The sequence below is a fragment of the Dermacentor albipictus genome, chromosome 1 (assembly GCF_038994185.2).
Source record: "Dermacentor albipictus isolate Rhodes 1998 colony chromosome 1, USDA_Dalb.pri_finalv2, whole genome shotgun sequence".
NCBI lineage: Eukaryota > Metazoa > Arthropoda > Arachnida > Ixodida > Ixodidae > Dermacentor > Dermacentor albipictus.
In genome coordinates, this window is record NC_091821.1 from 64,833,013 (window position 1) to 64,860,023 (window position 27,011).

Below are 27,011 nucleotides of genomic sequence, written 5' to 3' on the forward strand. Positions count from 1 at the left end.
CAAGCTCACCGGCAACAATTCGTAAATCGCATTATCTACGGTAAAGTAATTAAGAAGTTAATTAGTGGATTATTGTTAATTAGTTGATATATGTTTTGGTTTCGCGTGCAAATGGTGTCCGCCTGTCTGAATAATCAAGCTCAAGGACTAGAATTATGTTATCAGCAACAGGCGATTTTTCGAAAATTCCGTAAAGCGTAACAAATGATATCCCCGTATATTGAATCACACGTAAAGCGCAGTCCACACCACCAGTAAAATAGGTACTGCTAAATTTTGCGGACACAAATATCTCTAGGTCGACAAAGGGACATTGGCGCACCAAGAGTGTCACGCTCTGCTTTCGTTCTTGCGAGCAGCTTTTGGGTTCTTTTCTGTACCTTCTCGGCGGTCTTCTGTACGCCCGGCGGTTTGCGCCCCCAAAAGTTCGGTACGCAAAATCTAAAACTCCCTAATCTTTCACTCATTGGCGTATTGGGCACGAGTACTGACCGCAGCGGAAGCGGTACAGGACCCGGCAGTCGACGAATAATAAAAAAAAACATTGGCAGGTAAATCAGCAGATGTACCTAAGTAAATAAATGAAGATATACTCCTTTTTGATAACCTTTCTGTCGCGACAAACACTCGCTATTGTCCTAACGCGCGTTGATACCTTAAACCAGAATTATAAGCCGAATAAATGCAATCGCATCCAAATTCAGATCTTGGCTGCTTCAATATGTAAGGGATCACATGTGCCGTTAATCGGCTTTCCTGTCTGGAAATTTGGTGTAAGTGCTGCAGCCAGCATACGCAAAGTTTTACAATGAGCCGCATTTAGCCTTAGAAGGCAGACGGGGTGGAAGCGGGGAAAGTTCGTGAGATGCAGCCACTGCGCCACTGATGGTCATGGGAAGAACAGGACAGCAATTTTCAGTGTTAACAGCTCATACCTCGTGAGCAAGCCAGTTCCAAGCCAACTGTGAAGAAGTTTATACTGACGGCCCTTGGACAAAAGTTTGTTGCTTGAAAGTATTTCCTGCAAAAAAAAAAAGTATATATATCGCATTTGACGTAATAATGCGATTCGAAAAGAAAAAAAGAACCTTGAAGATCAAGTGTCATCGATTACCGTCATTGACTTTCAGCTAACAATAATTCCGAGCCAATCAATATTCGTTCTGATTCACACAAGCATCAAAATTTGGTTGGTTGCTTAGTGTTTACAATACGCATTGAAGCGACGTAAATATTCAAACTCCTTTAATTTCCCGGCAGGACAACACTGTCATAAATGGTGACTGAACATTCATACAGCGAGAATATTCCACGCGCACAAATAAATATGGCAATTTCACGCTGCTGCGTATGTTAACTGGCATCGCTACGAGATGGCGTGACCTGTCTGGTCAAGTTGGCGAAGTCATAGGTCACGCTTGGATAACTGCAAATTGTGCGTCACTACTCGCGCTTCGGGAAATTCGCAACACTGCAGTTACACTACTGGGAAAGCATCAATTACGGTACCCATAGGAGCTCGGGGGGGGGGAGGGAGAGAGAGAAAGCGGATGGCATATTCAAAACATGTCAAATGCTTGACGCTGCTCCCTCACAAACAGCCCCAAACAAACTAAATATTCCAACAAATGTTTCAAGAAATACTGTCCGATGGGTGCAATTGTACTCGCAGTACGTAAAATTACATTTCCAAAAACTAAATAACACAATAGATTCCTTAACACAATAGATGTGCCTTAAGCTTACATTTCGACTTCAGACGAGAGTTATGCGCCTAAATGTACAGGCGTGCTGTTACTGCTAGCCTGAATATTCTAGCCATGAACAGGTTCAAAATATGAATAAAAATATGAAGTTCATTAACAAATTACACGAGCAAGAATAAGTCCAGAAACCACCTCAGGCGACCACAGAATGTTATGAACTTGGTGAAAATAGGGTCAAGAGAGAGAGAGAGAGAGAAACAGAGATCGATAGCAAAGAGAGAAAAGGCAAGGAGGTCAACCAGACGAAAAATAGGGTAAAATTGGGTTATTATTAAATGGAAGGGCTCACCTTCACATCAATACAAGATGAGGAGCCTCGACTATGACGCAACTAAACAATCTTCACGATGAAAGCGCCATCGCTTCCTTAGAGTTTGGTACCTCGTTATTATTATTATTATTATTATTATTATTATTATTATTATTATTATTATTATTATTATTATTAAACAATTCTAGATAGCTCCTGTCGAGCTTGACTATTGCTTTTTTTCGGCGCGATGGCTTGGGGGATAATTTATTTATTTATTTCTTTAATTTACCTACTTTCAAGGCCTGTAGGCGCTACAGAAAGGAGAGGTACATGCACAGAAAAGTAATGCAGAACAATGAATAAAAGATTTGTTAGATGGCATGGAGAACAGCAGTCTTGAACCTCGTTGCCTCTGTAATAGCAGCGACCGATGCAGGAAGGTGGTTCCAGTCATTGCACGTACGAGGAAATAACGAGTGATAGTACGCGTTCGTGCGAGAAGATGGCACGGAAACTTTATGAAGGCGATCGCTGCGGCATCAAAAGTAAGAAGGAGGTGTTAAAAGTTTCTCATTTAATATCGGGTTGTGCTAAATCTCGTGGAAAAAGCAGAGGCGGCTGTATGCGGGACGTACTGAAAGATCCGGTACGCTAGCATGACGAGAGATAGAATAAAGAAATATCAGATAGAATAAAGCGGGATGCACGATTCTGAATGGCATCGAGATAGAGGGTTAGTGATGCTTGAGTGGGATCCCAGATGGCCGAGACATATTCTAATCTTGAGCCAACAAGTGTTTCGTAGAGCGTCAGCTTTAAATATGCAGGAACGATGTAAAAGTTTCTGCGCAAATAGCCGAATGTACTGCGTTGGACTTCTACCTACACATGTCTGGTATGGTCCCCTCACCATTATGCTCATTCTGTGGCGAAGCAGAGACAATAGACCATTTCTTGTTGTCTTGCAGACGTTTTTTCTATTATAAGAAAACGACCACTCGAAATCCCGCTTCACTCTATTGGTCTAAATTTATCAGTGTCTGTGATCCTATCTTTTGGAGCCTCCATTATTGGTTCAGTCACAGAACTGTTTGCTTGGCAATCCAAAATTACCACACTGAAGCCAATCGATTTCCATGTTAGACTGATCATTCTCCCTTTCTTATCTATGATTATTATTTTACACCTGGTTTTCTTCTGATTATTTCTTTTTTCTCCAAACACAAAACGTTTACTTTTAAACTCCAATGCTCAAATTGTTAACTCCCTTGTTATTATTATTATTTTTATGCACCTAATTGAACCACCCGATTCATGGTCAATCCCCCAGTGCGGGATACATGTGCCACGGCCACTCAGGACAACAACAACAACGACGACTAGCGTTAGAGGTCATATATATTCAACATGCTTGTGCCAGGATAAATCGTGAGTGATATAAAGGCCGAGATACTTGTAGAAATCACCTTGACAGAGAGGGGCGCTATATTTAGAAAATAAAAGAAATTCAGGGGGGTTTAAGTGTCAAAAACCATTTTTTGATTATGAAGCACGCCGTAGCGAGGTACTCCGGAAATTTTGACCATTTGTGGTTCTTGAACGTGCGCCTCACTTTAGGTTCACGGGCGCTTTTGCATTTCGATCGGGGCGAAATGCGATCGGCCGCATTTCGCCCCGATCGAGAAGCAGCCGCCGTTGCCGGCATTCGATCCTGCGACTTCGTGCTTAGCAGCCCAACACCATAGCCACTAAGCAACCACGGCAGGTATTCAGAATATGCATGCTTGTGTCAGTATTGTTAGTGCGCCGTGAAACGCGCATATATTTACATTTATTCACGTTTAATTTCATGTTCCATGCCTTGCACCATATGGATGATGATGACAATATGTATTTATTAAGGGATGGCTCGAAGGCCTAAAATGGGGAGTAGGAAGAGGAGGGGGGGAGCCATATGGATAAATGTTTAAGGTCTTCTTGTAGCTTAGTGGAACTGACAGGGTCACTAATCTTATAATATATGACGCAGTCATCAGCAAATAAGTTAACTGAAGACGATTTCACGCAATCAGGGAGGTCGTTAGTATAAATTAAGAAGAGCAAAGGCCCGAGGACGGATCCCTGCGCGACCCATGATGGAACCGATGAGAAAGTAGAGGAAACGTTATTAGCAGTCACATACTAGGTTCGAATAGAGAGAAAATCGTTAAACCAAGCTAATACTATAGGATCAATGTTAAGCTGATCGAGTTTCAGGTTTAGCAGATTGTGCCTTAGCATAGGCATTAGCATAGTCCAAGAAAATACAGTCAACGTCAAATTTATTGTCAATTGCAGCAAAAAGATCGTTAGTAAAGCAAACTAGTTGCGTTTCACACGAGAACATTTTTCTGAAACCATGTTGACAGGAATGAAAGAATGAATTAGTCTCCAAAAAGTCAACAAGATGAGAGTAAATGATGTGTCCCAAAAGTTTGCATGGGATGCTTGTAAATGAAATGGGATGGTAGTTTTCGGGCGCATGCGCATTGCCTGACTTTGGGACTGGAACCACCTTTTCTTTCTTCCAATCACGCGGGAGCGAAGAACACTGCAATGACTGAGCAAACATTTTTGAATAACGGATGAAGACACTTCCATGCACTTTATTATTTTGGAATTATTACTATCCTGCCGAGTGTCAGACGAAATCTCTGGGTTATTGATTAGCCAGCTAATACCAACCCATTCAATTATTATGGCATCCATTACAGGGAAGTTGAAACTTGATGCACTCGGTGAATCGGCGATGATATTAGTATTGAGGGAAGAGACAAACGCTTGATTCAAAACACTGCAACAATGATTAGGTGGAATGCAGGTGCCATCCGGGTAAGGTAAATGTATAATGTTTGTTTTAGTGTCATTAACAACACTCCAAAACTTGCGCGGGCTCGTTTGAAGAAACTATGGGAATGTAACATTCAAGAAAGTATTTTAGCGTTTCTAGTTGTTTAAATGTACTCGATATCCACTTGACGGTACGTTGACCAATTAGCGGGGAGATTCCTTTGCTTGGCCCGACGAAATAACCGTTTCCTTTTGTTTCGCAGGCGTTTAAGAGAGTTGTTGAACCATGGCGATCGTGTGTTTGAGAGTATCTTTCTTAGAGGTACATAGCTGACAAAAAAAGAAAACAGTTTATTTTTGAAAAGTTGCCAGTTATACTCAACTGAGCGGTCGTCATAACCGGCGGTGTAAACAGCTGTGTATGATTTCATTTATGCCGTGATAGAAGCCGTATCGGCATGATTGTAATCAAGAACAAACTTAAAGCTCTTTTTACAAGAAACAAGCGCACGCAAAGTTAAATGAATAAGCAAATGACCACTTAAACCAGGAATGTAAGTAGGTTTGGAAACTAAGTCAGGTGTAGTAGTAAAAATGAGGTCAAGGATATCAGCGGAAACTGCAGCTCTACGAGTGGGTACGTCAGCAAGTTGTGGGAGGTTGACATCGGAACAAACATCAAGAAACTGCACGCATTCCGAAGAAACAGTTGTAATAATGGCTGAACCCAGCAGAAAAGAAAGGCAATGTGGGGTATTGCGTAACAATATTATTTAAGACGTCATGAAGCTCATCACAGAAAGAACGGCGTGCAGTTGGGCAAAAAATACAGTCCCTATGGTCAATCGTAATACGCGCGCACATAACATCTAAAGCTGACAGGACTGGGACACTTGAGGAAGGAAACTCTTCATTAACAGCGATCAAAGCACTCCCGCCGACACGAATATCGCTGTCATATCAATAAATAGCGTATTTCATTTCACCGAAAATTTCGCTGCTTTGAACGTTTGCAGAAAGCCAAGTTTCGGATAAAATAACAATGTCAGCAGAACATGAATCAATATGAGCTGAGAATGCCATGCCGTTCGCTTGTTGAGCACACTGCGTGCATTGCAAAATAGAAGAGACACATCATTTGCGTGGCGGGAAGATAGCTGCGCTGACGAATTGCCAGTAGTGCTTGAAGCCGTGTTGCGATTACCGGGTAGGCATGCCTCACGAGGGGAGTCAACTTCACGAACGGTATAAGTGGCTGCGCAGTAGATGTAGCAATTTTGTTGATGAGCTTGTTAAAGCGCAGTGAAAAGTATTGGCTGCTAGATTTTCCGTATTCAATTAGTTTTTTTTTTGTTGTTGTTTTTGCGTGACAAGCGTGTTGATCTGCAGAAGACTTAGCCCACGGAAATGCCAGATGTTTTCAGCTTAGCTTTCTGAGAGAGAACTCATTCTTTGCTTTTAAAATACAAAAACTTGACGATAACTGGGCGTGACTTTAGTTGCTCAAAGGTGCCCAGCCTGTGCGCTCTGTCGATCATACCGTCGGCAACGTTGAAGCTTAGATGGCGCGGCAGCAGATCTTTAACACAGTCTTTGGACTGTGCCCGCGCCTCGTTAGCACTGTGAGATATGCTATAAAATAATAAATTGTCCCTCCGGGACCGATCTTCCAACTCTCAAACCTTGAGCTTAGTGCAGCACGTCCAGTTCTAACAGTTTCACGAACAAGGCGATTAATTTCAGCTGGGGCTGACGCATTTTCAATAAATTCAACAATAGAATTACAAAAGAGAGAGAGCAAATGATAAAGGAAAGGTAGGGAGGTTAAGCAGGACTGAGCCCGGTTGGCTACCCTACACTGGGGAAAGGGAAAAGGGGACTGAAAGATTAAAAGATTAAAAAGTTACCAATCTTTCTGTGAGATCTGCGGCTTCTTGCGTAAGTGCCTCTTGGTTTTCCTTGAACTGTCCCAAAGATTCCATTACTTCTGTATGACGCTTGTCAAAGTTAGTTGACAAGGCAGTAATGACATCAAGCAGTTCCTTGTGCAGTTTGCTAGGGTCAGGCTGAGGCAGACCGGGGTTTTCTTCTATGTCACTGCTTAGCATCAGGAGTTTAACAACAAATATACAGTCGTTCGAGGTATCGCGAACAACACTTGGGCACGGGAAGAGTAAGAAACATCTGTCACAAAGAGCTATTGCGCTAAAATTGTTCAACCAATCCTGATGTTGTAGTACATATCAGGCTGTACAATCTGTAAATGTTGCGCAATCCAAGTTGGATTGCGCAACATTTTGACGAACACACCACAGAGCGCTGAGGCGTGTGTCTTCTGTGTGTCTCGTCAAAATGTTGCGCTATCCAACCTCTAATATGCTATACCAACACTCCCAGTCTTCAACCTTGACATATAATTAGCGATCGAAGGCGGCTGGCCAATAGCTAATTGCACTTATGCGGAAACAGCTCTTTAAATTCGGCGTCTTTTTTTCTTTGTTCGCAGTTTTGTAATTGGAATATGTTCTGACAGTGGAAGTCAAATATACCTTGTGAAATTTTACATTAGCTGAGTTCATGCATGAGTGCGGACCGCAAATTAGTAAGCGGTACGATACCCGCCGGTCGGCGAACTTCTTCAAAAGAAAGTAGAGAAAGCTTCCTATTGTCGTTCTTTCAGTATAATCACAACTAACACAAGATTTTGTCCTGAGGCGTATTAAGACCTTAAACCAAGGTTATGAAATCAGTAGCTGCTATCGCGTTTAAATTCAGATTTAGGCTTCTTCAACCAACCCATATGTGCGCGCTCTAAGTGGGTAATAGTTACTCTCATAAGGTATGAAATAGCTATAAGAACTTATTTATTCCGCTTCTACTACAGCTAAATATTTTATTTTCAGTATAGCATATTGATTATCGCCATGAAACCGAGGCGTACCTCTAGTTTTCTTTTTTCCAGCGGATATGCATTTTCTGAATTTTTCATACGCTCATCTTTAGTTATCAAATGTTAAATCCCACAAAATGTTAATTCAGTGAGACCAATAGCAATAGGAAGCATACCTCTAAATATTCGGCTTTGTAGACGGTGAGCAGAGGGGTGAATCCTACGTAGACGAGGTGCCTGCCATGCCTCTGGAATCGCGCATGCAATCCACAAATTCCGGCGAAAAGCACTGCACAACAATGCAAGGAACGATATGGGAGCATCAGCAGAGCAATACAATCCATAGGTTCGGATTTTATTGTCACGTGCTGCACAAGTGCAGAAAATAAAGGCGGGCCTTATATTCCTTTCATTCAGCTATCCATGAAAGCGCTTGTGCTGGCTTCCGCATCTGTTCGTTTTGCAGTGCTCTCATTTTTTACAAATGTTACGTGCAGGACATTATAATAGCATGTATTCTAATTTTGTAGGGAAATAAGCTCCGCTTTCCGGGACAAACAAAGGAACAAATGAACAAAAAGAAGCTGCTTACATTTAAAGCAAGAAAAATACCCGGACACTTCCCTTACACTTAGTGCGTACTGTATCATATCATATGTGCGCAGTGATTGTGGTAATAAAATTTTATAAGAAATGGTAGAGTGAAAGGAAGACAAGGATATTAAGGCGCAAACAAATATACATAGACGAATAGAAACACGTGCAGAAGAAAGCAATTGTGTAAAAGTGTCGTTTTTGCTTTTACATAAGCCACGCGTAGCACAATTTATGCCTGCATGAGTTCTTGTGTTGATTTTTTTCTCTTCTCAAAACGAACACATTTCGATTCTTTCCTCATTAAGGGCCCAAGAACATTACATAAGTTGGTGGGGGGGGGGCGAATAGAGACATATAAACACCACTTAATTACATAACAGAAAATACGGCAAAAATATGTGGTTACAACGTCATGAAAAAATATATAGCAATTTTCAACAAAAGCATTCTCCATTCAAGATAAATACACAGGCTAAAACAGCAGACGATGATGAACATCTGAGGCAAAAAAAAACATCCCGTCGCTTCACAGAAAAAGAGAAGAAACAAACATCACAGTCAGGAATGTAGTATTAGAGATGTTTACAAGGTATGTGTGATGTATCTGTTCCGGAGGGGGGCGTAGGAAGTTATTCGAAGTGAATAGACAGGTTATCGCAGAATTTTCTTAAACTATATGATCGTGCAGGGCATTCCACAGTACTATTGTACTGGGGAAAAAACTTTTTTTTTGGGTGACACGCAGCCGTTTATACGAGCTATTGTCAGACTATGGTCGGTGCGAGGCAATGCTTTAGATTGTGGTTTTAACAGCACATGGCGTGCTTCAGGAATACAGTAAACAAGAGGGAAGCAGGCAGAGGCCTGAGGTGGCACGTGGCGGCGCGAGTGAAGGCAGGTCGAATTATCTTGTTGAGTGAGGTAAAGTTGACGTTAGTCGAGCATTGAGAGGCAGTGAAGCGAGTGGCCCGGTTCTGAATTTATTCCAGGTGTGCGGATAGATAATCCTGCGATAGGCACCAAATAGAAGATGCGAATTCTAGTTTCGGACGGACGAACGTTTTGTAGGCTAGTTTTTTTTGTTTTTTTTTATCCTCTTCAGATGCAACACTCAAGTTTCGTCGTACGTAGCCTAGTATTCGCAAACACTGGAACAGGTAGTCTCGATGTGTGTTATCCATGTTAGCGACAATTTCATGCGAACCCCAAGTTATTTGTACGAGGACGTGGTGTAAATTGCTCAGCACTTATATTGTCGATATTGGAAGTATGTGCCTACGAGAAACTGATTTATTTATTTATTTATTTATTTATTTATTTATTTATTTATTTATTTATTTATTTATTATAGTACCCTCAGGGCCATATGGTATTGTAGCCGCAGCAGCATCGGCGTCGCACGAGGGATGACGTAGACGCACGTAGACGCTCGCGTCTACAGGAGGCACGAGCGGCTGGCACGCACCGGCACGGGCTAGCGTTCCGAAGGAGATCATTAAAAAGAATGCTACGCTAAGCGATCGACTGTTGGTTCTTCCTCTCCTGCGAGAGCCCGACTTTACCGGTCTACGTGGTCGCTCGTCGCCACAGTTTGATGACTCCGGACGTGATACTGCCATACGCTCCTTTGGTAGAGACGACCATGGACCAGACCAACGCTACGAGAGCTCAAGGCCAGAACCCTTCCGAGGAACGCGGTGAGCCCTCCTGTTCCGCCATCGCTGTCCGCCTCCCACAGTACTGGGACCAGCATCCTTCGGCGTGGTTTCTTCAGGCCGAAGCGCAATTTCAAGTCGCTGGTATCCGCTCTCAAGCCTCGAAGTTCTATTACGCCGTCGCAGCGCTCTCGCCCGCCGCCATTGACGAGGTAGCAGATTTGTTGAACTCCCCATTGTCTGCCGCCGCCTATGATGATCTCAAGGGAGCACTGCTACAGCGCACAGCAGCTTCACAGCGTTCTCGCATCCAGCAGCTTCTGTCCGCTGAAGAACTCGGCGACCGACGCCCTAGTCAACTTCTTCGCCGAATGAGCCAGCTGCTCGGAAACAACCCGAGATCCATCGACGACACTCTGTTGCGCGAACTGTTTTTGCAACGACTCCCGGCTAACGTGCAGATGGTCCTGGCGACAGCCTCTACCATGGACCTTACCGGTCTTGCCACTTTGGCCGACAAAGTCATGGAAGTAGCCATCCCAACCATCGCAGCCATGTCACCGTCTCCGGGTGACAATACAACCGCTCTGCAAACTCTTCCCTGCTCTTCCACAGTGCAATCTCCGCTCGACTCTTTGTGTGAGCGCCTGGAACGCATCATCTGTGGAGCGGAGCATCGCCGCGCGTCTCGTCGCCCACGCAGCCGTAGTTCCAGCAGATCAAGACGAACGGGCACTCGCAATGAAGCCCCAACTACAACGCCTGGCGTTTGCTACTACCACCACCGTTTTCGAAACGACGCTCGTACGTCACTGTCGGCGTCCCTGCGCTTGGCAGGGAAACAGGCCGGCCGACCTCTAACAGCGACGAGTGGTCCGGCCCAACACACAAGTCGCCTTTTCTACGTGACGGACAGAGTTACGGGACAACGATTCTCAGTCGACACAGGTGCTGACGTCAGCATTCTACCCGCCCAGCACTCCGACCGAAAAGCGACACCTGTGTCGTTTTTGCAAGCCGTCAACGGCACCAGGATTCCAGTTTTCTCGTCACGCTCCGTCATGCTAAACCTTGGCCTTCGACGAGCGTTCGCTGGATCTTCCTGATTGTAGACGTCCGTCATGCAGTCATTGGAGCAGACTTCTTGCATAACTACGGACTCCTCGTGGACTTCCAACGACGCCGTCTCATCGACTCCGTAACACAGCTATCCGTTCCCGGCGTCCCATCATCAGGCACATCGCCCATAGCGCCTATTTCGGCCATGTCGGACGAACCTTTCGCCGCGCTCCTACGCGAGTTTCCCACTTTGACGCGCCTGCCGGACTGGACGCAACCGGTGGAACATGACGTGTGCATCACATCATCACCTCCGGCCCACCGGTCTATTTCCAACGCCGGCGTTTGTCCCCGGAGAAACTCAAGATCGATCGCGCGGAGTTCAAACACATGCTGCAACTTGGCATCATCCGCCCTTCCTCCAGTAGCTGGGCATCACCGCTTAACATGGTGCCTAAGAAGACGGGCGACTGGCGCCCATGCGGCGATAACCGGCCACTAAACAACGTCACAGTTCCTGATCGCTACCCTCTACCGAACATTCAGGACTTTACGGTAGCGTTGCACGGTGCGACGATCTTTTCTAAGATCGATCTCGTTCGCGCCTACCATCAACTACCGGTCGCTGAAGAAGACATTCCCAAGACCGCCACCACCACACCCTTCGGTCTTTTCGAATTTCTCCGCATGCCTTTTGGCTTACGGAACGCGGGCCAATCCTTTCAGCGTTTCATCGATTCCGTCACCCGAGGTTTGCCTTTCGTTTTTGCATACATTGACGACCTTCTCGTCGCAAGCTCTTCGGCAGATGAACATCTTCACCAATTGCGGTTGTTGTTTTCACGCCTTGCCAGTAAAGGAATTGTCATGAACGCCGCCAAGAGTGAATCCGGTCAACCCGAACTCGAGTTCCTCGGTCATATCGTCGACGCTAACGGCATTCGACCTCTGCCGTCCAAGATTCGCGTCATCGAAAACCTTCCCCGACCGACCACACTCACCAAGCTTCGCCAATTTCTCGGATTTGTCAATTTCTACCGCCGATTCATTCCCGAGTGCGCACGACTTATGGCTCCGCTAGACGCTCTCCTGGTAAACAAACGCAAACAAGTGCTTCAGTGGACAGAAGAGGCCACTGACGCTTTCACAAGAGTCAAGTCTGCCCTCGCCGACGCCACGCTGCTTAGACACGAAAGCCAGACGCACCCACTGCCATCATGACCGACGCTTCAAACACCGCCGTTGGTGCCGTTCTGCAGCAATTCATCGACAATGCGTGGCATCCACTCGCTTTTTTCTCCAAGAAACTGAAGCCTGCGCAGTCCCGCTACAGCGTGTTCGGCCGTGAATTACTCGCTGTTTACCTGGCTATCAAGCATTTTCGCCATTTCCTCGAAGGCCGTGCATTCACATCTTGACGGACCACAAGCCCCTTGTTCACGCAACGAATCGTTCGGCGTCCTGTTACTCGCCCCGCGAGATTCCTTTCCTACATCTCCGAGTTTACAACAACGTTCCGCCACATCAAGGGCACCGACAACGTTCCAGCCGACGTTCTGAGTCGTGCCAATGTCGTTTCCACGTTGACATCGGAAGCTTTCATCATCGAGGCCAACTTACTCGCCAGTAAACAGCGTGACGACACTGAACTTCGTACACTCCGGAATTCGTCAACGTCCCTGAAATTGGAAGACGTCATTGTGACCCCAAATGGTACGTCCATCGTCTGCGACACTTCTAACGACACACCCAGACCATACATTCCGGCATCCCTTCGCAGACGTCTAGTCGAAACCGTGCACAACCTGTCGCACCCTGGCATACGCGCGACACAGAAGCTTCTTTCCAGTCGTTTCGTTTGGCCTCGGCTAAACGCGCAAGTTCGCGATTGGGTTCGCTACTGTTTGTCGTGTCAACGTTCGAAGATCCAGCGTCACCCCATTCCGCCTGCCAAGTCTTTTCTTCCACCGGATGCTCGTTTTGACACCGTACACCTGGACCTCGTCAGCCCTCTCCCACCTTCGAAAGGTTACTGCTACATACTGACATGCATCGACCGTTATACACGGTGGCCAGAAGCTACACCTATATCTGATATCTCAGCGCCCACTGTTGCAGCAGCTTTCGTGTCTACGTGGATAGCAAGGTTCGGCTGCCCATCCACAATAATCACAGATCGCGGTCGACAGTTTGACTCAGCACTTTTCAACGAGCTACTCAAAGTACTCGGAACGACACGTTTTCGCACAACTGCTTACCACCCGCAGTCCAATGGACTAGTTGAACGCTTTCACCGGCATCTCAAGGCCTCCCTTATGGCACATGAATCGCCGGAGAAGTGGGTCCTGCATTTGCCCCTAGTTTTACTTGGCATCAGAGCCGCATTCAAGAGCGACCTAGGTTGCTCCTGTGCTGAGCTAGTTTACGGCACTCACCTACGCCTTCCGTGCGATTTCTTTGTCGCCACCCCCCAAACGCCTATGCCATCACCTGCCGACTACGTTGCCGAACTGCAAGCTTTCTTCAGCCAGATGCGCCCCGTGCCTACACGTTCACAAGAAGCAAGGTCTCCGTACGTTTTTCCCGCACTCAGCTCTGCTACCCGTTTTCGTGCGTAACTGTGCCGTGCGGAAGCCTTTGCAACCACACTACTCCGGGCCATATTGTGTTCTAGAGCGTCGTCCGACGACGTTTGTTGTGAATGTCAACGGCCGATCAGACACAATTGCCCTGGAACGTCTCAAACCCGCCTACATCGAAGCACCCGCGCCATCAGCTCCACCAGTATGCGACGCGACCCCGCTGCATCCTTCGCCGCCGCCAGTGCACGTGACACCCGAGACCAACGCCAAGACACGCCGCGTCACGTGGACTTTCCATCGTTCGTCGAACTTTCCTCCTCTCTAGGGGGGGAGCCCTCTGTAGCGGCAGCAGCATCGGCGTCGCACGAGGGATGACGTAGACGCTCGCGTCTACACGAGGCACGAGCGGCTGGCACGCTCCGGCACGGGCTAGCGTTCCGAAGGAGATCATTAAAAAGAATGCTACGCTAAGCGATCGAGTGTTGGTTCTTCCTCTCCTGCGAGAGCCCGACTTTACCGGTCTACGTGGTCGCTCGTCGCCACAGTATTAAAGAGGGAGTAGTTACAGAGTAGTAGTGTTAAGCAAACAAACAAGTGCAGTCACTTTTGTTAATAGAATGATTCTCCTGATTACATAACGTTAGCTATTGTTTCGCGGAAAAGTTTGTTATCGGTGATGGCTAGTATACTTGAGGGAAGGTGGTTCCATTCCCGAGATGTACGGGGGATGAAATACTGAAAGAAAGACTTCGTGTGACATGAATCAATTCCTAGTTTACTACGATGATTGACGCGGTTAGAAATGTACTGAGGCCGCAGGATGAAATCGTCGTGAAGAGTGGTGTGATTAAAAATTTTATGAGATAGCTAAAGACGGGCAATATTGCGGCGGTTATCCAGTGGAATAAGTGCTAGGTTAGTATTCATTAAGGTTATACTCGTAGCACGGTTATAATGAGAAAGAATTATGCAGGTAGAGTTATCTTGTACTAGTTCAACTGAGGTAATGACATTAACGTGACTGGGATCCCAAATTGCTCATGCATATTCAAGTTTCGAGCGTATTAGAGTCTTGTAAAGCTGTAACTTTAAAGTAGTCAGTGCTTCGAAAAAGTTGCGCTCTAAGTACCCGAGAATGCGATTAGCATTGTTAATGGCGTACTGTATATGAATGATCCAATTTAAGGTATTTGTAATGTGTACACCAACATATTTATATGACACGACGAAATATAAGGGGACGTTGTTCAGATGGTAGGTGCTACGAGTACAATTAGATCTAGATACGCGCATTATTTTGCATTTGTTATTATTTAATTCCATTAGCCACTTCCCGCACCAGTTATCAATATTATCCAGATTAGCTTGGAGTGTTTTAGTGCCATCCGTGCTTTTAATTTCCCGGGAAATAACATAATCATCTGTGAACAGATGTATGTTAGAAGATATTTTAACGGTCAGATCATTAATATAGATAAGAAATAATAGTGGTCCCAGCACAGACATTTGTGGTACACCTGATTGAACTTCAGTGAGTGGAGAGTTACGACCGTTAGCAGTAACAAATTGGAAGCGGTTAATAAGGAAATGCTCTATCCATTTTAGAAGGTTAGGGTCGATATTTAGCAAGGTTAGTTTAAAAAGTAGTAGTTTATGGCATACATTATCAAACGCTTTACTAAAATCCAAGAAGACACAGACAGCGCACGATGAGCGATCCAGGATGCAATGCAGTTCATGAGTGAATGATAGTAGTTGTGTTTCGCAGGAATATGATTTTGGAAAACCATGCTGTGCGTTTGTAAAATATGAGTTGGATTCTAGAAAGCTAGCCAGATTCGTGAAAATTACATGCTCTAATAATTTACAGCAGCAACTTGTAAAAGATATGGGACGATAATTAAGAGGTGAATTTCTGGGGCCCGATTTATGGATTGGAACCACCTTCCAATTTTGCATTCCTTTGGAAGCTCACGTGACTTAAGGGATTGGCGGAAAATTTTTGTTAGTAGCATGGAGCTAAAGAGGCTAGTGTTTTTAAGGAATTTACTGTTAATGCAGTCGTAGCCATGTGATGAATGATGCGCTAAACTATCTATTAACTTGTTAATGCCGTGTACCTCAACAATCACAGGATGCATTGGTAAGTATTCGTGTTGGTATGCGATTAGATTAGATTAGATTAGATTAGATTCAGAATTAAGCGAAGGTGAGGCAGTTTAGGAAGCAGTAGATTATGTATGGCGCGATCCAATGCCTTAGAGAAGTCTACTCCGACCTCGACAACTGTATCAAATATGTATATTCTTAGAGTAACGTACGCATCACAGTACGGCACTTAAGTAGACATTCCCCTATATATAAGGAAGCAGCTTATTATCCCGCCGCTACCGAAATACGTGCATCCCGAAAACGACAGGGAAAGGCGGGAACAAAGGGTAAGGGCTGTACACAGGAGATTCCAACACTCTCAGGACGTGGTGTACGTCGACGCGGCAGAGTACACGACTAATCTGAATATGTCTATCGTTGCAGTGAACTCGGAAGGTGCTCTTAAGGTCAGCGGATCTATTAAAACTAACAGAGCCGAGGTGGCTGAGGAATCGGACATTGCTCTCGCAATGGCTTCCACACTGGCCACGATAACAGTCAGTGATTCTAAAACCGCCATTTTAAATTACGCAAAGGGGCGCGTTTCGCCGGAATCGCAACGTATCCTGGCATAGTTCCGTGGTCAGCGGATTGTCCATGTCATCTGGGCGCCTGCGCACTCTTCCCTCCCCGGCAATGAGGCGGCCGACACCGTGGCTCGAGGACTCACAAGCGGAGCCACCGGGGCGCCGCGGGTAAGGCTGACAGGGGACCGGATGGTTGGCTACAGGGAGATAACTAACCATTACAGATTGGGGAGCGTGCGTTTTCCTCCCGCACAGCCATCACTTAATATGCAGCAGGAAGTGGCATGGTGCCTCCTTCAAACAAATACGTATCCAAATCCGGTGACTTATAATCATTATTACCCAGACCAATATTCGGCCAAATGTAAATTTTGTCAAGAAAGGGCGGGCCTGGATCACATTATCTGAGCCTGCCCTTGGGCGCCCCGACAGGGCCAAAAAATTAAGGATCGGAAGCAGTGAGAGACCGTGTAACTCAACTCGGCCCCCGAACACCAACTTTTTGGCCGTCCAACAGGCCGAGCATGCCGCTAGAGCTCAAGCGCTTCTGGCCGCCATCTAGGTGTAGTTGCGCCCCCCCCCCCCCCCCCAATCTGCCAGCTATATATAAATAAAAGTTATTTCTCTTTCTCTCTCTCTGTGCATTGCATCTAAAGGAGACATAGCTACATTGTCTATGGGGAAAATGCGCTGAATTCAGGCTCTCATCATTGCGGCAAAGTACTGATATGTAGTGGAGATAGGGTCCCAGGTGTCTCTGTAAGTTATCAGCTAAGCAGAAAAAAAAATGTAAGTCGAGCGGAAGCCCTTAAAGCAAATATCAGCAATCAGTGGCTGGTGCTTTTCTGTTCGAAAATCACCATCTGGCTGAATTCTGTCGCATGTGCAATGTGTTGTGCATGACAGCTCGTTAGTATAACATTGCGTATTCTCCCAGCCAATGCACAGTCACTCTACGACCCTGCGTGACTGGGGTTTGCACACAGGTCACTTGTCCCACTCGTTCACTAACAACGCAAACACGGCTTAGCTGTAAAAGGCTGACATTTCCCTTCAATTAACGCTGGTTTGATTTCAGTAAAGTTTTGCAGACGTACTCCTGAATCTCGCTCGAGGTTTAAGCCAGAGAAGTGCACTTCAAAGAAGTGCGTGATTCTTGGTGCTGTGGGACTGCTTGGAGCTCACCTAGGCTAACGGAATCTGTTACCTTTGGAAGCGCAGGATGACGCATGCAGATGTGTCAGGAAAAGCGTCGCCCTTCTATTGAACAATTATATCATTCCACACGGTCCCTTGCTATTGTCGACGGAAAGCTTATCATCTAACCATTATAGGAGGACGTGTAATTTATACTAGAATATAAAGGCTTATCTCTCGTTGGCTGATATTTCGTAAGCCACTACTTGACACCTAGATAAGTCCGGTGCTGTGTGCGCGTGCTCTTCTCCAACATCAGGGATTACATTTGTGCGGGATATGGAACTGACGTTCGCTGTGCTGCGCACATAGCTGAGATAGGCTACATGGGTGGGCACTGCCCAACTTGGAACAAAGTTAAGCAACGCATGCGAACAAACACTAGTAAGTGCTACACTCAAGCGTCTGCGGTTCTTCGAACTTATTAAATATTGTCGTCCCCATGCAAAACTACAGGCAATTCGACCCAGAAATGCTTTGAGGAGGTCTTAGAAGTCTGACATCAATTGTGGCACTTCTTGAAAGGCCATATTTACCCCTAACCTATCCTTTTTTGCTCCAATGAAGATAGGCTTAGGGTTCGTGAATATTATTGTAAGCTCTGGAGAATGATTTTCACAAAAATAGAATTGCACATTACCATCCACATTCATACTGTATTTTCTATCTATGCGGCAGGATTATATTAATGTACTCAAAGTTAATCATGCCCTGTTTTACCTGTCTTTTCTTTATCTGCATCTACCCAGAAACGCACAAGTGTTAAGATGAATTGTAACATTGCTTGCGTGGATACTGCAAAGTTAAGCCGATAGCAAACCAAAGTGCTCAGCAGGATTCGAGATTGCATTCCTGAAGTAATCCTGTATTTGCATAACCAATGAGTGCAGGTAACCCTCTAACGTATGAACCGCGAGTGTTATAAGCAATTAACGTCTGAGCTGCCTTTTCTGTCTCTTTCATCTGAGTTATCGCATCCGTTTCGACTGTGTGAATGCGTATCTGCATATGCTTGTGCGGGGAGTCCAGGCGTCTGGGCTACTTTCATAATAAAAGTCCAATAAAAGTTAAAATTACATGCTCTAATAATTTACAGCAGCAACTTGTAAAAGATGTGGGACGATAATTAAGAGGTGAATTTCTGGGGCCCGATTTATGGATTGGAACCACCTTCCAATTTTGCATTCCTTTGGAAGCTCACGTGACTTAAGGGATTGGCGGAAAATTTTTGTTAGTAGCATGGAGCTAAAGAGGCTAGTGTTTTTAAGGAATTTACTGTTAATGCAGTCGTAGCCATGTGATGAATGATGCGCTAAACTATCTATTAACTTGTTAATGCCGTGTACCTCAACAATCACAGGATGCATTGGTAAGTATTCGTGTTGGTATGCGATAGGAAATACAGATTAAGATACATGTTACATGTATTAGTATTGAGATAAGATACATTAAGATCAAGATACATTTATTAAGATTTAAAGGCGGGTGCCATTTGTCACACCAAACGGCGATAGTGTGTAAGTCACGTTGCAAAAGCGAAGTGTTTCATTTGAATTCATTGCACTGTAAATGACGCAATCATGCGCAAAAAAAGCCGTAGTCTAGTAGTAATGTTGCCTGGTTGGTCATTCATATGTACTAAAATAGCAATGGCGATAGCCCAGATCCCTGAATAACATCTGATGTTACATGAACTGGTTCACAGCAATGTTTATTAACACAGGTTTGTGTCCTGCGCACTTTCAGAAAATGTTGTATGTTGTAATGTTGTATTTGCATAACCAATGAGTGCAGGTAACCCTCTAACGTATGAACCGCGAGTGTTATAAGCAATTAACGTCTGAGCTGCCTTTTCTGTCTCTTTCATCTGAGTTATCGCATCCGTTTCGACTGTGTGAATGCGTATCTGCATATGCTTGTGCGGGGAGTCCAGGCGTCTGGGCTACTTTCATAATAAAAGTCCATAAAGTTCATAAAGTTCATAAAGTTTGTCCCGCTGTTTTCAATTGCATCGCCAAGACTCCAACAAACAATCAGTCATAGTTGCTGCTTTGCCTCTGCTGTGATTGGTCTCCCGCTGTTTTCCCAAGAGCGGTGGTTATCCGAGACAGCACGCTGCTATTGTTGACCGCATACAAACGTGCACTTACTTGTGCTGAACCTGATAGGTGAGTCAGGCGGTGAGGAGGCCTTGAAGAGTATCCACAAGCCTTGAAAAGGCACGTGTTCTTTGCGGTGCGGCAAGTGGTTGAGGTGCCTGAACGTTTTCCATTTTATCCGTCGGGCAATCCAGGCGATCACTCCAACGAATAGCAGAGTGCCAACGAGACTCAATGCAGCGACTTTGAGAAAGCTGCATGCGAGTTCAAGGACACCGCTCGACGCCAGATGCCAGCTCATTTTTGATGTCCTGGCTGCAAAAAAAAAGAAAGAAAAGAAAAAAAAATGTGCAGAAATTATAGAAGAGCAGCCACTTAAGCGAAGCTTATACTGTTTTGTACCATACTTCGCTTGTCTCTGTGTTCTTTACTTTCCCTGAGTAGTTGAAGCGACGTCATTCTGTGAGACTAATGCACGGCTGAAGGAGCGGCAGCGAGAGACGCGACTGTTCGCGAACTTCGACGGAAGCAAGGGTCTCGCATTTGTAATGTATGTCATGCGTTACGGAACAAACAATGCCGGTCGCATCGTTCCTGCTGCCGACCTGCATGAGTGATACCGAAGGCGGTTAGATGTCATATAACGTCTCAAAGCGCAAGCTGCGACTATACGGACGAATGGGTGAAAATGACGGGCTGTTGATATGCGACGTGAATGTTGCTTCGTGGAGTAAGATGCTACTATTTGAGGGGAGCCACCTGCCAAGTGTCTCCAAGTTCCAGCTTGCAAGAGGCAAGGAATGGCAAGGTTGTCATTTTCTTGCGTCATGCATGCATTTGTGGCGTAGTATGGAAGAAAAAATTGCAACAGATCCAACGAGTTGGAATATATATACACCGAAGCTTTGTGTGAGTTTTCTCCCTTTCTCTCTCACACACACACATCGCACAGCACAACACACAAATTATATCGAGTCTTTTATTAAGCGGAGTTGCGGTCTACTAGCGAGTACGACGAACGCCTTGAACGCCTCATGGTTATAGAGGCAGCATGCGCAAACCTATGTACGTAGCGCGATTGGAATCCATTCTATCTGCGAGAAGCATTTATTTCCTAATTAACAATAGTCCGAGAATGCGCCAAGGTGAGCTTCCTGGTTCTTTTTTTCTCTTTCCTCCACACGGCCGGCGCCGCCACTGCCACGGATGCGCGGAGGCGAGCGCCATCTGGTGGTGCTGCAAGGAATCCAGCGAGCTCAGCTGTGATTGGTTGCCCTATTCGGCAAGGAAACAGCCAGGCCGCAGGCATGGCCGTGAAACCCGGCGCTGTTTGCAAATAAAATGTTCGCATTTGTGGCCTGACGGGTAGAGCATCTGCCTGCCCCGCTAGGAAAACCTGCTTCAAATCTCATCATGCTGGCGTATTTTTTTATTGTGATAGAGAAACGTATGCTCAAGGCGCATTCTCCCCGCCACCTTTAGCACCGTCGTGATGTCCTGCTATCGACGGCGAATGCGTGGCCCACGCGACGTACAAGGGACGAGCTGGGCGTTTGGCTGCAAAAGCGACGAGGTGAACGGGACTCAACGTCAGGCTACGCTTAATCGGCTTTGCCGGAGCCAAGCGCTCTGGTTTCCGCTGCTGACATGAGTATTGCAGGGGTGTAGCCAGGGGGGTAGAGCTGCACCCCTGCAGCCCATCTGCAGTGGACGGGTTGCAGGGGTGTGGACTGTGGACCTGTGGACCCGTATGCAGTTGGTGTTAATACTGCGTTGACTTCTTGGTAGGCGCTGATGGATGGATGGTGGTTGACTCGTGGCAAACGTCTAGTTAACGCCTTTGGCCGGCTTGAGACGTAACAATCTACCAAGTGTGATGTACAATACTTATACCCACCGTGGTGGCTATGTGGTTATGGAATTCTGCAAAGGCACGGGTTCGATTCCTGAGCGCGGCGCCCGCGTTGGTCTGGGCATGTTGGTTTTCGCATATTTATGTAATAGGAGGCTTTGTGTGTGTCGGTCTATACATGCACCATCGTTCTCGCATCTATTATATAGATAAGTTTATGCGCACTGTTAAACAACTCGAGGTCGCCGAAGTTAGACCGGAACCCCACACTACGGCGTCCGTCGTAGTCTTGTACAGTTTGCAGACGTTAAATCTAACAATTTTATTTCCATTTTTGACAGTTTCTTTACCGCACTGCAAGAGGGCATGAACGCTTCCGCGTGTGTAAATCAGAAACACAACTTCTGTACAGAAGTGCGGATATTCTGTGGTGCTAGAGCTATTTTCGGTAGCCAGCTCTATATATATGATGAATTTAGAGTAATGGCTCTGCGCCTTTAACGAGCGAAGTAAATTTCACAACAGCATGGATATGTAGCCATTAGGTGTAACTCAACTGAGCTGAAGACGAATTTCTTTGTACCGGCAGAGTCCATTAATAATTAAAGTATTCTAGCACAGGTGAGAAACACTCAGAGCCTAAAATATCCCCTTCAATATCAATTTCCCTGAATATTCTTTATCGACCACTTTATATAGAACTATACGCACGCGCTATGTATACTGTCTATGCTTTAAACGTTGACCGATGAGAGTGCCAAGAACTAAACACCACTAAATCAGTGAAGGCCGCGCCCGCTGCAGATACAGAGCCCTAGAGATATGCAATTCTACGCAGGACATCTATGCATAGCCTCATTTCTCTGGGAGGTCACACTACCGTTCTTGATGACAGCTCCGCACTTATGAGTATATTTCGATATTTGAAGTGTAATCTAATGTTACGACAGATTATACATGCGAAATGCCTGTATGCCGTGCTTATACTGGCACTGAAACGATGCAAGAAATATGGTACACAAAGCTTTTTTGTGTATACAAAGCGCAGTGTATATACTGGTTTCTCTTGCAAAACTTACGGCTATGTTCGCTTCATGCCTTCACTTGAGCCCAATTGACGAGTATGTGAATAGATGGCCTCACGTAATAAACGTAATACTTCACTGATCCTATGAGTCGTCTTCCTTGTACCTATACACTCTCCTGTTTATTAAAGTTACCTGAGCACACACACACGCAGCGTCTGCGACAAGAGGGGCAGCGTTTCAAACGCTAGCTGCCACGAAGGAAGAATGCGAGAACGCTCCTCTTACGACCGGCACAACTGCGTGGTGCTACCGTACCACCGTGCGGTTTTCAGCATTGCGAAAACCCACAAAGCGGTTAAATATTACCAAGAAATTACGGTTAATTCCTAAAGGATGCTAAAAGCATTAAAAGAACTCGCTGAGAGTCACTTTAGTTACTTTCTTATGTGTACTTTGCTGCCTGTATCTCTCACTGCAGATATAGTTTACACGACTTTGTGAGGGATCGTTTGCTTGCTTGCTTGCTTGCTTGCTTGCTTGGTGTCCCAGACTCTCTCCCTCCCCTTTACTACGTTATGCCTCATAATCAGATCCGTGCTATAGGCGCGTAAAGCTCCCCAATATAATTTAGTTAATTTCGCACAGCATGCATTAAAATATGTGTTACTCTCGGCGATTCCTTGCATTCATTGCATAGTAAGATAATAGGCCCATTTATTTGTGTTATCGCTAAACTCTTCACTGTTTCCACGTTCCCGAATGGTGTTTAAGTGGGTATAATAAGAAGGATTGTATTTATTCATCAGAAGTCGAATAAATTCATGGGTAATTTCGTTTAAAGGACAGAATGTGAAGGTGTGGTGTTTATTTTTTTTCATCCTAGAGGTGAATAAAATAAAACCAGTTCTAGTATAACGCGTGGAGCGAATGAAAACACACACGTACGCAGTGGCCGAACCTCATATACGGCGTACCTCCTAATCATATCGTGGTTCTGGCACGTAAAACCCCAAAATTTAACTATCAATCCAACCTGCCCAAACTCATGCACACGCAGACATATGTTTTATGAAGCTACGCATAGAGTTCTCTAAAAGCGGTAAAGACGTTCAACGGTGCCGCCTTACAAGTTATATTGGTAGTCCTGCATCTTTAAAGTCTGTTGTAGGCATAACGCTACGAACCTCTATCAAGTTTGACTTTAGACTGGCTAAACTATTCGGATGGGGACAAGAATTAATGCCTAATATGTTTCGGTGCATGGGAGCGACAAATGTTATGCTTTCACGGCTATTGTGCGAAACAAATATTTAGCATAGTCACGGTCCAGTAGTCGGGAAAACATCAGCATTAACACAGGTGGAGCATACAGCCGCACATGCATCACGGTTGGATGCCATGCCACGTCATGCATGCATGTCAAGCCAATCGTGGTATACATCTGTTTAAAGCCACTTGCGTATGACAACACTGCATTCCACCAGTAAAAAGAAGGAAGGTTGGCTCTCCCGTAACTGAGAGTAGATGTAAGCCTGAAGTGGCTAGCGGGAAAGCAGATTGTTTGGAGTAATTACGACCGACTACTCATAACCATCTCACAACCATCCACGGCGCGTCGGACGCTGCCGGCCTGGTCACGCAGCCATCTCTCGAAGGAGGCGGCGCAAAGCCCGCGCCGCGGAACTCACGGACTGCTGGCGTTGAAAAGAGCACTGGCAACCCTGTCTCAGCTCCAAAAGATGACAATCAATTGTATTGGGTACTGGATCGGCCTTCTGAACGTCGCTATGCGAAATCACAAATAAAACGTCAGCATACTAAAAGTTGCAGCTTGTGCGATATTGTAAACAAACATTAGGAAGAACTCGGTAGCAATATTTTTTGAAACTTCTTTGGGTAGTATCTAGCGCATGTAATGCGGTCCTGTACAAATGGTTGGATGTAAGAGACGGCATTCTCTTAAGTTTTGACTAGTTGCCGGATGACCTCGTTCAGTTATCGCAACGATGCCGGGATATTCTCGTCTCAGTGCCCGGATAACAGCTCCGGCATCTCGCTCAAGGTCACATAAAGGTCGCCGACAACGGGAGCTAACAGCATTTCGTGTTTGAAAGCCGCTCAGTTGCTATAGACTTCAGGTACTTATACTGACAGGTACAAACCTACTGCACTGCAACAACCGAAATAACTAAGCGGATTATTTTCTTCGGGACAAACTTGAGTTTCCTATTCAAATACATGTAGAACTCAGAAATTATCTCATTAAATAAACGATGCAGCCATTTCATTGAAGTTTGTTGAGTTCTGCCTACTAAGGAAAGTGTAATTTATATTTAGGCTCTGAAATAATTGACGAAAATGGCCCGACGATTGGGCACACCAAAACAAGCTGAAGCACAAAGTTAACAAGTCGAGAACTCAGTATCGAAAACGCCTATAAAAATTATGTAAACTAAATCTTTTAAAGAATCTGAAGGAGACAAACGTGATATATGAGTTTACACCTTACGTCAAATTGCTACAATGTTTAAGGACCTTTCGCAAAAGTCTTACTCATTCAGATTATCATGCAGAGTGGTGTATATCACTTTTGTCAGCTTTAGATGTTTCAATTGATGCAGTCTAGAGAATGCCCATATCATTTGTTATTGCTTAGTTACAAAGCTGTATATTTGATAAGTTAGTTCTTCAAATTTGGTGACCGTGTAAATTAAAAAAAAATGCGTGACCTAAATCCAAAATTATGCAGGTCCCCCGCAATCTGGGAATTAGTGTTACGCAAATCATTTTTACAGCACCGTTTGGAGTTTCGCAAGACTTGCCAGGTGTCATCATTGTCCGATCACGCATGTGATATTATTCATGTTGTCATGCTCGTCATCGTTATTACATACATTTTAATGACATTTATGTCATGCATCCATGTCATGCATATCCTCATATATATCCTGTTAAAAAATGAACAACGGCGGCATCACGAGCACGCGCACGTACTCAGTAGCTCAAATGTGATGTCATGTCATAGATGCATGCAATGTCAGACATATCTTGGTAAACATCTATCTAAATTTAAATTCTTTTATTTAAAGAAATGACCACAATGGCATCCCGACCATGAGCATTCATGCTATTCACGTCATGCATGTCATATGCCATGTAATTCATGTCATGTCATGCGCATGCTGATATATATCAGCTAAGGAAACCACCACGATGACAACACAACCACGAGCACATACCTATCAGCCCAAATGGCATGTCATGCCATGTCATTCATGTGTGTATAATGTAATGACATACATGTTATGCCATGTCATTCATGTCATGTCATGCTTATCCTGATAGATATCCAGTTAGAGAAACGACAACGATGGCATCACATCACGAACACATACCCAGTTGCCCACGCTATTGTAAACAACTGGGGTCAATGGAACAGTATAAGAGGTTAGATAGATAGACAGACTCCAAGTGCCTAAATTATGGAAAGAATGCTTCTCATTAAAAAAAAACAACTTACATTCATTCGCTATATTTTAACATACCCCATTAATGCAACAAACATCATCAGCTTCGGAGCAGTGGGAGCCGAGCAAAACGATTTCTCCGTTCCCATATACTCCCGAGCTCCTGAGCTATATCTCCGTCTGAAAACTAATTTCACATAATAACTGTTTGTGAAGGGTAAAGTTACAAAGACATAATACCAGAATTTTGCTATGAATATTCTTCATTATTATTTCTCTCTAAATAAGGGAATATACGAGGTTTTGGGCGTCGCTTTCTCGAGAAAAGAGAACAGTAACTAAATACAACAAAGAAGAGAACAGAAGCGAACAATCGTGCTTTTGGCACGTCAGTCACGAAATTAATAACAAAAAAAAGTTGCTCAGCAATTGGAGTTGGAAATTTTTCTATTATAGGAGGCACGTATCAAATAAAGATCAGAGAGTTAGCTCCCACCTGAAAGGGTGAGAAGGGCAGAAGAGATGCCGAAAGTATCTTGCTGTGCTCTATTCCCAGTTTGCCTGATCACCACCTCTGCTTTGTGGCAGATACTTGCAGCTGCACTGTCCTGCTCTGTTGGCGTAGAAAACGTTTCACCACTTCCTAGCAAACCTTCGATAGAAAGCGCGACAGGCGCACGTGGAAACCCCGCCCATGCAGGAAGCCTAAAGGGCGCGGATTCTCACTCGCCCTTTTCCCTTTGACGTCAGGATTGTTGTCGAGGAAGACAGATAAAGGGCACGAGATTTCGCTCATTGCGTCGCCTTGAAGTGTCTGTAGTTGGGCGGCTGCTGCCAAGAACGTCTCGTTACGAGGTTGACTCTGGCACTCGTTCACTATACGCGTTGCCGGCGGCTATTGGGCAAACTTCGGATAAGAAGGAAGAGCCACGGCGACACACGCAGCCACAGTAAACATGAGCCATCATTGACTTCCAGTGTCGCTGTCTTGATCTATATACGGTTCATTTTGGCTACATAACAAAAAAAAAGAAAGCGAGCAAACAAACGAACTAACAA

At 45.1% G+C, this 27,011-nt stretch overlaps 1 protein-coding gene across 1 annotated transcript in view; it reads right to left on the reverse strand.

The window, feature by feature from the left end:
• Window positions 1–26,666, reverse strand: part of LOC135912486 (cytochrome P450 4c3-like) — a 52,974-nt gene extending 26,308 nt beyond the window's left edge. Inside the window, exons 1-4 of the mRNA XM_065444928.2 lie at window positions 26,449–26,666; window positions 19,657–19,920; window positions 7,915–8,027; window positions 936–1,021 (exon numbers count right to left, since the gene is read on the reverse strand). Of these exons, the coding sequence (XP_065301000.1) occupies window positions 936–1,021; window positions 7,915–8,027; window positions 19,657–19,906 (449 nt within the window). The 5' untranslated portion in view covers window positions 19,907–19,920; window positions 26,449–26,666. The remainder of the gene's footprint in view (window positions 1–935; window positions 1,022–7,914; window positions 8,028–19,656; window positions 19,921–26,448) is intronic.
• Between the last annotated feature and the right edge of the window lie 345 nt (window positions 26,667–27,011).